The following is a 13,899-nucleotide window of genomic DNA, read 5'->3' as shown; positions in this document are numbered from 1 at the left end:
GGCCCATTGTCTGCCAACCCTGTATATGATCTTGGATACACTCTCCATTTAGACATACATAATTGTTTAGCTTATTCACCCATCTATTCGTCCCTATACCCATGTTTGCTTTCATTGACAACTCAGTATTGTATTTACAAAGGGGTTCATATTTGAACAACAATAATCTTTAAAACATTTACATAATGTGATGACTTTCATTATCTGCAGTTTGAAGAATGGTAACTGTAAACTGGAAAACACACACACACACACAAAGCACAGAAAGATAAAATAACTTGTTTACAGCTGTCCAGCTAGTAAGTAAGGTAGCCCAGTTTCAAACCCAGGCTATCTGGCTCAAACATTTTCACCACTTAATAACAGAATCACCTTGTATGCTAATCTTCTGGGAATTGTTGTTAGGTGCCATCGAGTTGATTCCAACTCATAGCAACCATATGAACAACAGAACGAAACCCTGACCTTTCCTGTGCCATCCTCACAATCCTTGCTATGCTTGGGCCCTTCCTTACAGCCATTGTGTCACTCCATCTCATTGAGGGTCTTCCCCATTTTTGCTGACCCTTGACTTTACCAAGCATGATATCCTTCTCCAGGGATTGGTCTGTTCTGACAATATGACAAAAATAGGTGAGACGAGGTGTGGCTACTCTCAGGAGCTTTCTGGCTGCACTTCTTCCAGGACAGAATTGTTTTTTCTTTTGGCAGTCCGTTGTGTTTACAGTATTCTTCCCAAACACCATAAGTCAAAGCATCAGTTCTTCTTCAGTCTTCCTTATTCATTGTCCAGCTTTCACATGCACATGAGGCTATTGAAAATACCATGGCTTGGGTTAGGTGCTGTTCTGGTTACCTCGTGCCACTCTGACAGAAATATACCACAAATGGGATGGCTTGAACAAACAGGAGTTTATTCTCTTACAATTTGGAAGGCTAGACGTCTTGAGTTGAAAGTGCCAGGCTCTAGGGGCTGTGCGAAAACCCCTTGACCTTGGGCTTCAGCTCTGCCCCAGCCAACTGAAGCTAGAGGCTTTTCTTCACTCAGGCAGCTACTGGCTGCCAAGGCTAACAAGCCCAAGGTCAACAAATAAAATGGCACAGTCCCGACGTTACCAAACCACATGGCAGGCCATTAATTCAAGTCCATTGTAAGTTCCAAGGTCAGCAGAGCGTGGCAGGCTGCTGAACAACGACACGGCTACATGCAGGGTCCAAGTGTGCCATAAGCTCGAGACCATTCCCTAAGCTATTTCTTATATATGGGAAGCAGACCACATACCCAAAGGCAACTACTCAGTTGTTCACAGTAGATTCTACCATGGAGTTGATTACCAGTCTTATCATAGGGAATACTACATCCAGCTGCCCAGCTACTCAACCAGGCCTAGCCAAATTGACACACAAACTTAACCATCACGGATGCACCTTGGTCTTCAAAGTGACATCTTTGGTCTTCAACACTTTAAAGAGGTCTTTTGCAACAGATTTGTCCATTGCAGTATGATATCTAATTTCTTGATTGCTGCTTTGATGAATGTTGATTGTGGATCTAAATAAAATGAAATCTTTGAAAACTTCAATCTTTTTGCTATTTATCATATTGCTTACTGGTCCAGTAGCGGGGATTATTTTATTTTTTTAATTTTTATGTTGAGGTGTAATCCATACTGAAGACTTAGTCTTTGATTTCATCAGTAAATGCTTCAAGTCCTCTTCACTTTTAGCAAGTAAGGTTGTGTTATCTCCATATCACAGGTTGTTAACGAGTTTTTCTCCAATCCAGATGCCGCATTCTTTTTCAGATAGTCCACTTTTTGGATTATTTGCTCAACATAAAGATTAAATAAGTATGGTGAAAAGGTACAATGCTGATTCATGCCCTTCCTGATTTTTTTAAAAAACATTTTCTCTCTCTCTCTTTTTCTGATGAAGATTAAAGACTACAGTCTGCAGTATGGATTACACCTCAATATAAAGAAAACAAAAATTTTTACTGTGATTTGGATGAAAGTTTATGGAGCAAATTCACTTTCCATACAGCAGTTCACATACACTTTGTCTCATGACATTGACTACAAATTACTACAATGCAACAGCTCCCCTCTTTCTTCCTCCCCATAGTTACCTCTTCCCTGTATCCTTAGTTCTCATGCACTCCTGCCCCCTGAGCTATCTCCCTGTGCATACACAGCCTTTCTATTCTCCCATGATTGATCTCTCCAAGGAGTGTAGCTACCTAATGTAAATGTTCATCTCATATGCCTGTTTTGTTTGGCTGGAAGCCACAGGAGTAGGTTCAGTTCCAGACCTGAAGGGCAACTAGGGACCATAGTCTCAATGGTTCAATCAGACTCTATCAGACCAGCAAATCTGGTCCTTTAAAAAAAAAAAAAATTAAGTTTTCTTCCACATTGTTCTCCCACTCTGTCCAGGATCTCCTACATAAATCCCCCTCTGAGTAGTTGACAGTGGTAGCCGGGCACTGTCCTTTCTGACTTTAAGCCATTTAGTATTTTCTTATTCTGTTCAAATGACTACCTCTTGGTCTATGTGTAGTTCCTCATGACCACAATTAAAAGTTCTGGAATTCCCATTCTTTGCAATGTTATGCATAATTTGTTGTGATTCACACAATTGAATGCCCTTGCATAGTGAATAAAACACAGGTAAACATCCTTCTGGTATTCTTTGCTTTCAACCAAGATCCATCTGACATGAACAATGATATCCCTTATTCCACATCCTCTTTGGAATCCATCTTGCATTTTTGGAAGTCCCTGTCAATACACTGCTGCAACCATTTTTGAATTATTTTCATAAAAATTTTACTTGTGTGTGATATTAATGATATTGTTCAATAATTTCCACATTCTCTTTGATCACCTTTCTTTGGAATGGGGACAGATATGGATCTCTTCCAGTCAATTGGCCTGGTAGCTGTCTTCCGAATTTCCTAGAGTAGACAAGTGAGCACTTCCAAAGCTGCATCTGTTTGTTGAAACATCTCAATGGGTATTGTCTCAATTCCTGGAGCCTTGTTTTTTTTTTTTTTTTTTTTTTGCCAATTCCTTCATTGCAGCTTGGACTTCTTCCTTCAATATCATTGTTTCTTGATCATATGCTACCTCCTGAAATGGGTGAATATCAACCAATTCTTTTTGGTACAGTGACTCTGTTTATTCCTTCTATCTTCTTTTGATGCTTCCTGCATAGTTCAATATTTTGCCCATAAAATCCTTCAGGACTGCATCATGAAGCTTGAATTTTTTTCTTCAGTTCTTTCAGCTTGAGAAATGACAACCATGTTCTTCCCTTTTGGTTTTCTATTGCCAGGACTTTGCACATTTCATTATAATACTTTATTTTGTTTTTTCAAGCCACACTTTGAAATCCTGTTCAGCTCTTTTACTTCATCTTTTCTTCCATTGCTTCACTCTCCATTCAAGAACAAGTTTCAGAGTCCCTTCTGACATCTGTTTTAGTCTTTTCTTCTTTTCTTGTCTTTCGAATGACCTTTTGCTTTCTTCATGTATGATGTTCTTGATGTCATCCCACAACTCATCTGGTCTTCAGTCACTGGTGTTCAGTGTGTCAAATATGTTCTTCAGATAGTCTCTACATTCAGATAGGATATACTTGAGATCATTATTTTGTCTCTTGAGGACTTGTTTTAATTTTCTTTAGCTTCAACTTGAATTTGCATATGAGCAATTGATGGTTTGTTCCGTAGTCAGCTCCTGCCTTTTTTTAAACTGATGATACTGAGTTTTCCCATTGCCTCTTTCCACAGATGTAGCTTATTTAATTTTTGTATGTTCCATTTGGTGAGGACCATGTGTATAGTCACCATTTATGTTATTGAAAAAAGGTATTTCCAATGAATATGTTGTTTGTCTTGCAAAATTCTATCATGCCATCTCCAGCATCATTTCTGTTGCTAATGCCCTATTTTCCAACTATGGATGCTTCTTCTTCATTTCCAACTTTCACATTCCAATCACCATTAATAATCAATACATCTTGATTGTATGTCTGGTCAATTTCACACTGCAGAAATTGGTGAAAATCATCAATTTCTTCATCTTTTGTTTTTGTGGTTGGTGTGTAAATTTGAATAGTAGTAACTGGTCTTCCTTGTAGGTTTATGGATATTATCCTATAACTGACAGCATTACACTTCAAGATGGTTCTTTTTGATGATGAATGTGACACCATTCCTCTTCAATTTGTCATTCTGGCATAGTAGACCATATGATAGTCCGAATCAAAATGGCCAATACTAGTCCACTTCTGCTTACTAGTGCATAGGATATAGATCTTTATGTGTTCTATTTCATTTTTGACAACTTCCAATTTTCCTACGTTCATACTTTGTACACTCCATGTTCCAGTTATTTATGAATGTTTGCAGCTGTTTCTCCCCATTTTGAGTTGTGCTCCATCAGCAAATGAGGGTCCCTATAGTTTTATTCCATCTACATAATTAAGGTCAACTCTACTTGGAGGAGGCAGCTCTTCCCCAGTTGTATTTTAAGTGCCTTCTGACCTGAGGGACTCATCTTCTGTTACTTGTCAGGCAGTGTTTCACAGCTTTCATAAAGTTTTCCAGTAATACATTGGACAGTGTTTCACTGCTAGGTTTTCAGTGGCCATTTCTCTCAGAAGTAAATGGCCCCTTCCTTCTTCCAACTCTTTTAGTCTGGAAGCTCCACTGAAACCTGTCTACCATTGGTGACCCTGCTGGTATTTGAAATACTGATGGTATAGCCTCCATCCTCACAGCAACACACAAGCCACCACAGTATGACAGACTGACAGATAAATGATGGTTCTGGGAATTGGTAATTGTTTAATCTTTTTTAGCCTCAATTGTGATGGGAATTGATTCCAAAGGAAGATTAAGGTTTGGCTATAGTGGGCTGGATGTGGAGGAAGAACCATGCAGAGGGCCTGAAGAGTTTCCCAGCATCTAAGTTAGTGGTTTAATGGAATTCTAACTTGATGATTCATAGATATTTACATTTAACTTTCTAGCCAAAGAGGGAATAAGGAATTCTTCCAAATAATTAGTAAGAGTCATTAACACTATTAAAGAGTTTAATCCTCTTTGACCTTGATGTACAGAAGTATATCAGAGCTTAGGCTAATTATGCAGTGGTAACTACAGCCCCCAGATTTCAATAGCTTGTAGCAGGAAAGATTTCTTTCTTTAAGTTACAGGAACTGATAAAATGATTAGGGAAAGGATTCATGCTAATCATGCTCACAGAAGATTTATTGATTCATCTTAAAGCCATTTGATTTACTTTCACTGAACTATTTACTGGCATGCAGATATAGTGTTAAATTATTATAAGCCTCAAATTATTCAATTTGGCCTTAGTAAAAATTGTCATGAAAATCGTAGTTCTCATATTTGCTTCAGCAGCATATATACTAAAATTGGCACAATACAGGGAAGATTAGCATGGCTCTTACACAAGGATGACACACAAATTTGTGAAACTTTCAATATTTTTACATTTGCCTAAAACCAAAGATGAGATGACAAGAAGGAACAGGAAACTGGATGAATGGAAACAGGGAGACCAGGGAAGAAATAAGCAGAGTACGACAGATTGGGAGACTGCAACTAATGTTATGGAACAATTTGTGTATAAACTATTGGTTGATTAATTTGCTATGTAAACTTTCACCTAAAGCACAACAAAAATCATAGGTGGCAAATTTCAAAATATTAGACAGCTATCAATACAAGTGTGTTTGAGAATGCAAAGCATAGTTGTCTGTTAATTTTAATTGACTCTTGTTAAATACAACTAAATTGAGAGTAAAACCTCTTGACAATTGAGGAAATGGTTTCCTGATTTTATTAACCTCCATCACCTAAGCAGAATGTATCTGTAGGCCTGATTGCTCTGAGACCCTGTTTATATTTCTAAGCACCCTGGTGCTCATAGGTATATAAGTGGGCAATGGACAGAATACCAAGTAGGGTGATACAGTCCCTGGAGTAGCTTAAAATATTGTCAAGGTGGCAAAAACCAAAACTGTCTGGAATTCCCTCAGATGCCTCCCATTTTCCTCCCTAGGGTTATTAGTGTGCTCTCTGAGGGTACAGGAGTGTTTTATGTGTTTTAGGAACTGATAACATTCAGAGATGTGGCTGTGGAATTCACCTGGTGGGAGTGGGGGCAGCTAGACCCTGCTCAGAAGGACCTGTATAGGGAGGTGACACTGGAGAACTTCAGGAACCTGGCCTCCTTGGGTAAGCTTGGGTCCTCCGAAGCTCAAAGCCTATCTATCAGACCACCTTTATTTCCTTTATGTTAAAAGGGGATTCTGAGACTGCTATCTGAGTTCTGGCCTTGGGTTCTGGAAATCAAATATTTACATTCTCCTGGGGACCCAGATATATGTATTTTTGTTCCTTGTTCCTAAGAAAAGTCCTGTTCTTTAAGGAGTTGGAATGGGAAGTTTCAGGACTCTGCTCTTGCCATTTCACTGTATCTATTCTATCTATTCTTTGGAGGCTCACCACATCACCCTTTGTGCTGTCCAGCAATTTCTGGACCTGAAGACCAAGGGCAAAAGTCTTGGCCTCCAGCACATACAGTCGTGATCCTTTTCTTTGTCTACCATCAGGGCTTCTGTTGTACAAACCACATGTGATACGCCAGTTGGAGGAAGAGGAAGAACCCTGTGTGCTGGAGAGTGAAATCTCAATGGGCACCAACTCAGGTGAGTGAGGGAGAGCTAAGGAGCATTTTACATAATAAGGCCCAGCTGAGGCCTTGGTCAGGGGGCTCTCCTTTGAGGAGGTGAGGCCATGTGGCAGGATCCCTCAATCCTAGTATTTTGTATACAGCTAGGCTTTTGTATTCATCTCTGGTCTCAAAAGAGATGTTTATTTTCTTCTTTAGCGTTTATCTTTTTCAGTACCCATCTCTGCCCACCCTTTCTGGGTTCTTGGTGCCACACAGCAGCACAGTATATGTTACATGGAATCTAAAGATCAACAGTTGTATATGGCCAAGCAATCCCATGTCAGCGGGGTGAAGGGATTTAGTGAGGGATCAAAGAGAACACATGAGTAGCCTAGAAGTTAAATGCTACCATGAAGGACAGACAGCAGCTGTCAGTAAGATCAGAGTGAGGATACTCTAAGCTTGATTAAGCTTGTCTCAACAGTGGTGGTTCCAGGAACAAACAATAACTGCTTGCCAACTGTTGATGGCCTCTTTCTGAGAACTTTTTTTTTCCTAGGTGATGTGAGAGTGCCTGGGAGGCTCCATCCCTTAGAGTAGAATTCTGAACTCAGAGCCCTATTGACTTCTGTAGATGCCCAAGAATACTGGAGACAGGTATCAGTCAGTGTCTGTTCCTGTGGCAGAACTATAGCCATGGGCTCAGGAAAGCAGTGCACAAGTCCTGACTGAATAGACTGGGACTCATCATGGGATCCTAGAATATGTGATAGAGAAGGAAGATGCTGATCTCTGTTTTGTACTTTCTTGATCTTTTTTCTTTCCAGAACGAGAACAGGGGTCTGGCATCTGGCTCTAGTCTCATGTTCAATATCTCTGTTTACAGTAGTTCATGAACATGGCTGTGCTTCAGAAACTTCCATGGAGTTTGTTAAACATTCAGACTCCCTGGAGTCACACAAAACCTATTGATTTAGAATCTCTGAGGACTGGCCTTTGAGACCATTGGTTAGGCACTGCCAGTCATTTCCCTGTCCAGAAGTGTGCTTTTCTCGATTACTGTTCTATTAGTTCTGTATTGCTACCAAAACAAATGACCACAAACTTAGTGGCTTAAAACAACGTAAATTTATTATCTCATAGTTCTATAGGTCAGAATCCTAACAGATTTCACATGATTAAAATCAAGATATCTACCGGACTGCATTTCTTTTTGGAGTTCCTAGGGGAGATTCTGTTTCCTGCTTATTTAGATTGTTAGACGAATTCATTTATTTGCATTTGTAAAACTGAGGTTTCCATTTTCTTGTTGGCTGTAAGCTGAGAGCTGTTCCCAGCTTTTAGAGGCTGCCACATTCCTTGGTTCATAGCCCCCTTCCTCCACCTTTAAAACCAGCAATGGTGGGTCAAGTCTTTCTCACAATGCATCTCTTTGACCCTGCCAATAAAAGTTGTCCAGTTTTAAGGACTTACAGCATTAGATTGGATCTACCTGGATAATCCAGGATAATATTCTCATCTCAAGATCTGTTTTCATGATCACATCTGCACAGCTTCTTTTGCCAAGTAAGGTAACATCTTCAAAAGTTCTTGAGTTTAGAGTATGGGCATCTTTGGGGGCATTATTCTGCCCTGCAATTAAATACAGTAATATAATACACTTATATGTGGTATAGACAGAGGTGTTCAGGGAGAACTCTGTGGAGGACATGAGTTTGTCCCTGAAAGATGCATAAGGACTTAGAGGGAAAAAAAGAGAGGGGTGAGGAAGGGTGTGGACATGTGAGAAATGGAAGCAGCTACCTTAACTGTGGGAAATGAGTTTGTTGAAGAAGAGGTGGACAGGACACTGGTTAAATATAGTAGGTCAAGAGTGAGAAATTCAGGCTTTATCCTATAGGTACTGGTGAGTTTTGGAAGATTAAGAGCTGAGGAGAGAGACAAAGAAATGTGCATTTTAGAAAAATGAAAGTGATGACCTCTACCTCTGAGAAACCTGAGGTAGAAAGATTGGAAAGAAGTTTGTTATGATTATTTGGCTTGAAGATATTGATGAGAATCTAGAGTCTATTCCCAGGTGATTCACAACCCTATGCTTTTCTATTTCTCTTCATCTCTGTCCCTTATATTTAGTCCATTTCCCATGTCACTTTTCCTACCCCCCTTTTATCTTTATAGTCTGTGAACTTAACCTGGTATATCAGACCACAAACACAGTTCTCCAGTTTTCCTAATCCTCAGTCACTTTTTTCTTATTTAATCTTGACACCTCCAAAACCTTCTCCAGACATAAAGCCATTATTTTCTTTTAAAATTGTGATATATATATATATATGTGTATCTATCTATCTATCTATCTATATATATATATATATTTTGTCATTTTGATATTTTTTACACGTACAATTCAGTGACATTAATTACACTCATCATATTGAGCAAACATTAGTGGTGTCCATTTCCAAATTTTTTATCACCCTTAACAGAAATGCAGTGTTAAACAATGACTCCATCTTTTTCCCTCCCTCTTACCCCTAGTAACCACTAATAAACTTTGGTCTCTGTACATTTGCCTATTCTAGATATTTCACATAAGTGGTTTCATACAATATTTGTCCTTTTGTGACTGACTTATTTCACTCAGTATAATAATTTCATGGTTTTCCCATGTTGTAGCATGCATCAGGACTTCATTTTCTTTATGGCAGAGTCATATTCCATTGTATGTATGTCATGAACCCATTCTTGAAACAAACTGTATACCTCTTTTAGAGATAACTTAAAACTTAATTATTTTATGTTTATTATATTAGTTTACTTCTTCCTCCTGGCACAGAGAACAGGTAATATTAAAATGTCTTTTTTTTCCCCCAGACTGGGAGAGAAGATCTAAAACCAAAGAATCAACCCCAAGTCAGAGAATTTTCAAAGAAGAATTATTTCACGCAATATCACTGGAAAAACACATTAAAGATGAGCTTTGGTCATCCAAACAGGAAACAACCTGTGGTTGGGATGACCAGGTAGAGATGCATCAGAAAAAACAAGAGAGACATCTGAAATATGTGCCCGTCACTCAGAAATCTACTGCTACCCTTAGGAGAAATCATGAATTTAGGGGAAGTTTAGCTTTAAGATCAGTACTTGCTAATAAACACAGTGTTCCCATGGGAGAAGGATCCTATAAATGTGATGCAGAATTCAGACAGACTTCAGGGAAAACTAAGTCTCAGAGAATCCAACGAGGGAAAAAATCTTGTAAATGCAATGAATGTGGGAAGTCCTTCCATTTCCAGTCAGAACTTAGGCGCCATCAGCGATGTCACACTGGAGAAAAACCCTATGAATGCAATGAATGTGGAAGAGGTTTTGGTCATATTTCATCCCTTATTAAACATCAGAGAACTCATACTGGAGAAAAGCCCTATGAATGCAGTGAATGTGGGAGAGCCTTCAGCCAGAGTTCATCTCTTGTTCTGCATTATAGATTTCATACTGGAGAGAAACCCTACAAATGTAATGAATGTGGGAAAGCCTTTGGTCATACTTCATCTCTTATTAAGCATCAAAGAACTCATACTGGAGAAAAGCCCTATGAATGCAAGGAATGTGGGAGAACCTTCAGCCAGAGTTCATCTCTCATTGTACATTATAGATTTCACACTGGAGAGAAACCCTACAAATGTAATAAATGTGGGAGAGCCTTCAGCCAGAGTTCATCTCTCACTCAACATTATAGATTTCATACAGGGGAGAAACCCTACAAATGTAATGAATGTGGAAGAGCATTTGCTCATACTGCATCCCTTATCAAACATAAGAGAACTCATACTGGATAAAAAGCCCTAGGAACTTAGCGAATGTAGAAAGAACTTTAGCTGGAGTACACGTATCACCAAATGTCAGAGAATTTACATCTGAGAGAAAGTCTATAAGTTTAATGTATGTGAGAAAACTTTTGCTTGGAGGACATATTTTGTTCACCCTCAGACAACACATACTAGAGAAAATGCTGTCGTTATTATGGGAGAGGGTGGCCTTTCCTTCACACCTCTTCCTCTACCAAACACTAGAGAATTCATAGTAATGAGAAATGATATGAATGTAATGAATGGGGAAAGGCTTTAGTCAGAGGACACACCATATTTAACCTCAGATAATTTATACTGGGGAGAAGACTTATGAATGTAATGAGTATGGCAAAGCCTTCAGTCACAAATGTTACCCTTACTCCCCCAAAAATCAGATAACATTATTAGAGAGGAACCCTGCAAATGTGGAAAAACTGTCAGTAATGCTTTTACACTTAGTTATTATCAGAGAACACATAATGAAGAGAAGCCCTATGAATACAGTCAGAGCTCATCCTTTGCTGTGCATTAGAACTGTCACACTGAAGAAAATCCTTATGGATGCAGTGGACGAAAGGCCTTCAGTGAGATCTCATCCCTTATTAAGTATCAGAAAATGCATACTTAAGAATAGCTTTGTGAATGTGGGAGCACTTTCATCCAAGCTTCATCCCTTTCTGAACATCAGAGAACTCACACTCTGTGTTAGAAACCTTGTGAATGTAATGCATGTGGGAAAATCTGTATTCTGCTCCTTTTTCACATCAGAGAATTTGTACTAGAATGACTTCAAATTTAGTGAAACTGGGAATACTCACTAGTATAATTCAGGCCTCAGCATACATTAAAACTTCACCTCAAAGAGGAACCCTGGGAGCTTAATGAATGTGAGGAAAGTTCCTTTCAGACTTGAGGCTCATAAAGCTAGAGCTGAAAGAAACCTGAGAAATCATCTATCTAGTCTGGTGATTTTCTACTGGATGGGGGCCATTTTTACAACTCATTTATGCTCTGCCTTCCTATCCTGTTACTAATGGGGTGGAGGCGTTAACTGTATGAATGAGGAGGATGGAGGCTGAGAAAAGTGGAAAACAGCCAGTGATCTATTCTACCCTTATGTTAGAGCTACAGAAACTGATCTTGTGAAATGCCATACTTTGCCTACGTACCTCACTAGACAGAGCCTCTTTCCCCTGCTTCATAGCTATAGTTTGGAGATTGAGAGATGACCTTCTCTGTACAAAACTCCCTATGTACTTATTTCTCTAAATACACATGTTCCTTTTCTCTAGAGGTAATAGAGTGGTATAAGTTTGAGCAAAACAAAAATTTATTAGAAATTTGTGATACTAGACTTAGAATTTCTGAAATGAAAGGGAAGCTTATTAAAATAACGAATCATTAGTATTAGCAAAACAATCAAAATCAGTACCTCAAAAACATTATTCTGAGTGAAGGAAGCCAAATGCCAGAGACCACATTTTGTAGGATTCCATTTATATGTAATGTCCAGAAGAGGCAAAGCTTCAGAGACAAAGTATATTAGTGCTTGCCTGAGGCTGAGGATGGCAACTGGGAGTGATTTCAAATGGCCCAAAGAATCTTACTGGAGTGATGAAACTGGATTATGGTGATGGTTGAACAATTTGGAAAGTTAATTTAAAACCATTGAGTTGTATGCTTAAAATGTGAAAATTATTTTTTTAAAAAATCAAATATCAGATATGCCAACTGTTGATAAACTACTTTTTGTGTCTCATCTGTTACTTGAAGTCATTTGTGTCTTTAGTATTACATTTTTATTTTTTCCTAAATTGTTACCCCAAAGCTTACTGGGTCTCAGAACCATATGCCAACTGTTGATAAACTACTTTTTGTATATCATCTGTTACTTGAAGTCATTTGTGTCTTCAGTATTACTTTTTTATTTTTTCCTAATTGTTACCCCAAAGCTTACTGGGTCTCAGAACCATGTCAGGCTATTTTTAAGTTCATATCATGTTCTACAACTTATGTGGAGAGCTAAGACCAAGAGCTAACATAGACCTGAGTGAGGAGTCTTGATTATCTCATCCTAGGACAAGCCTTCAAGTATTTTAAGTCCAGATGAGGAAGCTGAGTCCAGAATTCAGGAACCATTTCAAAGTAAGTCCATGAAGATAGGCTGGATCTAAGAATCTAAGAGGTCAGCTGAGGAAGAGGGAAGTAGGTTAGATGTGCAGGAGTCATCAGGGTCTGCAGTCCAGGCAACTGGATGGCTGAGATTAGGATCCCAATTTAGAAGCTTAAAAATCACAGGAGCAGAAATAGCAAATATTATTAGTAATGGTTCAATTTATCTTTTTTTGTTTCTCAGTGCCTTTCATCAACATCCACCCAAGTCCCTTTATACCTAGATCCTTCAGTAGTTTTGTAGCTTCTTCACTTACTAAGCATCAGACAACACAAACTGAAGAGAAACCCTATGAATGCAGTAAATGTAGGAAGGCCTTCAGTCAGAGCTCATCCTTGCTCTGTGTGTGAGCTGTCATACCTGAGAAAACCCTTATGGATGCTGTGAATGTGCAAAGGTCTTCAGTCAAATCTCACCCTTTATTAAGCTTTAGAGAATTCATACTTGAGAAAAACCCTAGGAATGTAGCAAATCCATCCCTTTTGGGTATCCCTGCCATGTCTTACCACTTCCTTGTCTCCTGAGCCAGATTATGAGCTCCTTCAGCTCATGTCTCATACTTCCTCTCACAGAACCTGGCACACAGTAGTTGTGGTGAGTTGAAAAACAATTTGTGTTGCCCAGGTTTCCTCAGTGGTTTGTATGGACTCCACATTTTGTACTAGAGGGAAAAACTTTCCTTCTAAAAAACTACAAATTAAATATCTCCTTAGTAAAAACATAATTTTTCTTCCTGTAATTTTTCAAATTCAAATATAGATTAGCATTGCTCTATCTTGGGAATAGGCTGGTGTGTGTGTGTGTGTGTGTACACAGAAATTCAGTGTTACTTTGTACACACAATATGAAAATGCTTCAATTTTTCTTCAAATCATAAACATTAAAAGACTGTCAATTAGTTGAGGAATGTGTAAAGGACAGTCTTTTAATGTTTATGATTTCAAGAAAAATTGAAGCATTTTCATATTGTGTGTACAAAGTAACACTGAATTTCTGTGTACACACACACACACCAACCTATTCCCAAGATAGAGCAAAAGACTGTCCTTTAGACATTCCTCAACTAATTGCTAAGATCTTACTGAAGATAATTCAGAAACGTTTGCAGCAGTATATTGACAGAGAACTTCCAGAGGTTCAAGCCAGATTCAGAAGAGGACGTGGA

The 13,899-nt window shown here is 38.7% G+C and overlaps 1 protein-coding gene and 1 non-coding gene across 2 annotated transcripts in view; both read left to right on the top strand.

Moving 5' to 3' along the window:
- Positions 1–13,084, top strand: part of ZNF514 (zinc finger protein 514) — a 31,639-nt gene extending 18,555 nt beyond the window's left edge. Inside the window, 4 exon segments of the mRNA XM_042783466.1 lie at positions 6,649–6,744; positions 9,585–10,552; positions 10,888–10,931; positions 12,982–13,084. Of these exon segments, the coding sequence (XP_042639400.1) occupies positions 6,649–6,744; positions 9,585–10,552; positions 10,888–10,931; positions 12,982–13,084 (1,211 nt within the window).
- Positions 5,420–5,522, top strand: LOC122152163. The gene has a single exon (XR_006164425.1). It is a non-coding gene; the product is annotated as a U6 spliceosomal RNA (small nuclear RNA).
- Positions 13,085–13,899: the final 815 nt, after the last annotated feature.

Source organism: Orycteropus afer, unplaced genomic scaffold (genome assembly GCF_000298275.1).
Source record: "Orycteropus afer afer isolate SDZICR_OR568_19922 unplaced genomic scaffold, OryAfe1.0 scaffold00017, whole genome shotgun sequence".
In the NCBI taxonomy this organism is placed as follows: domain Eukaryota; kingdom Metazoa; phylum Chordata; class Mammalia; order Tubulidentata; family Orycteropodidae; genus Orycteropus; species Orycteropus afer.
This window is presented reverse-complemented; position numbering and strand designations above follow the sequence as displayed.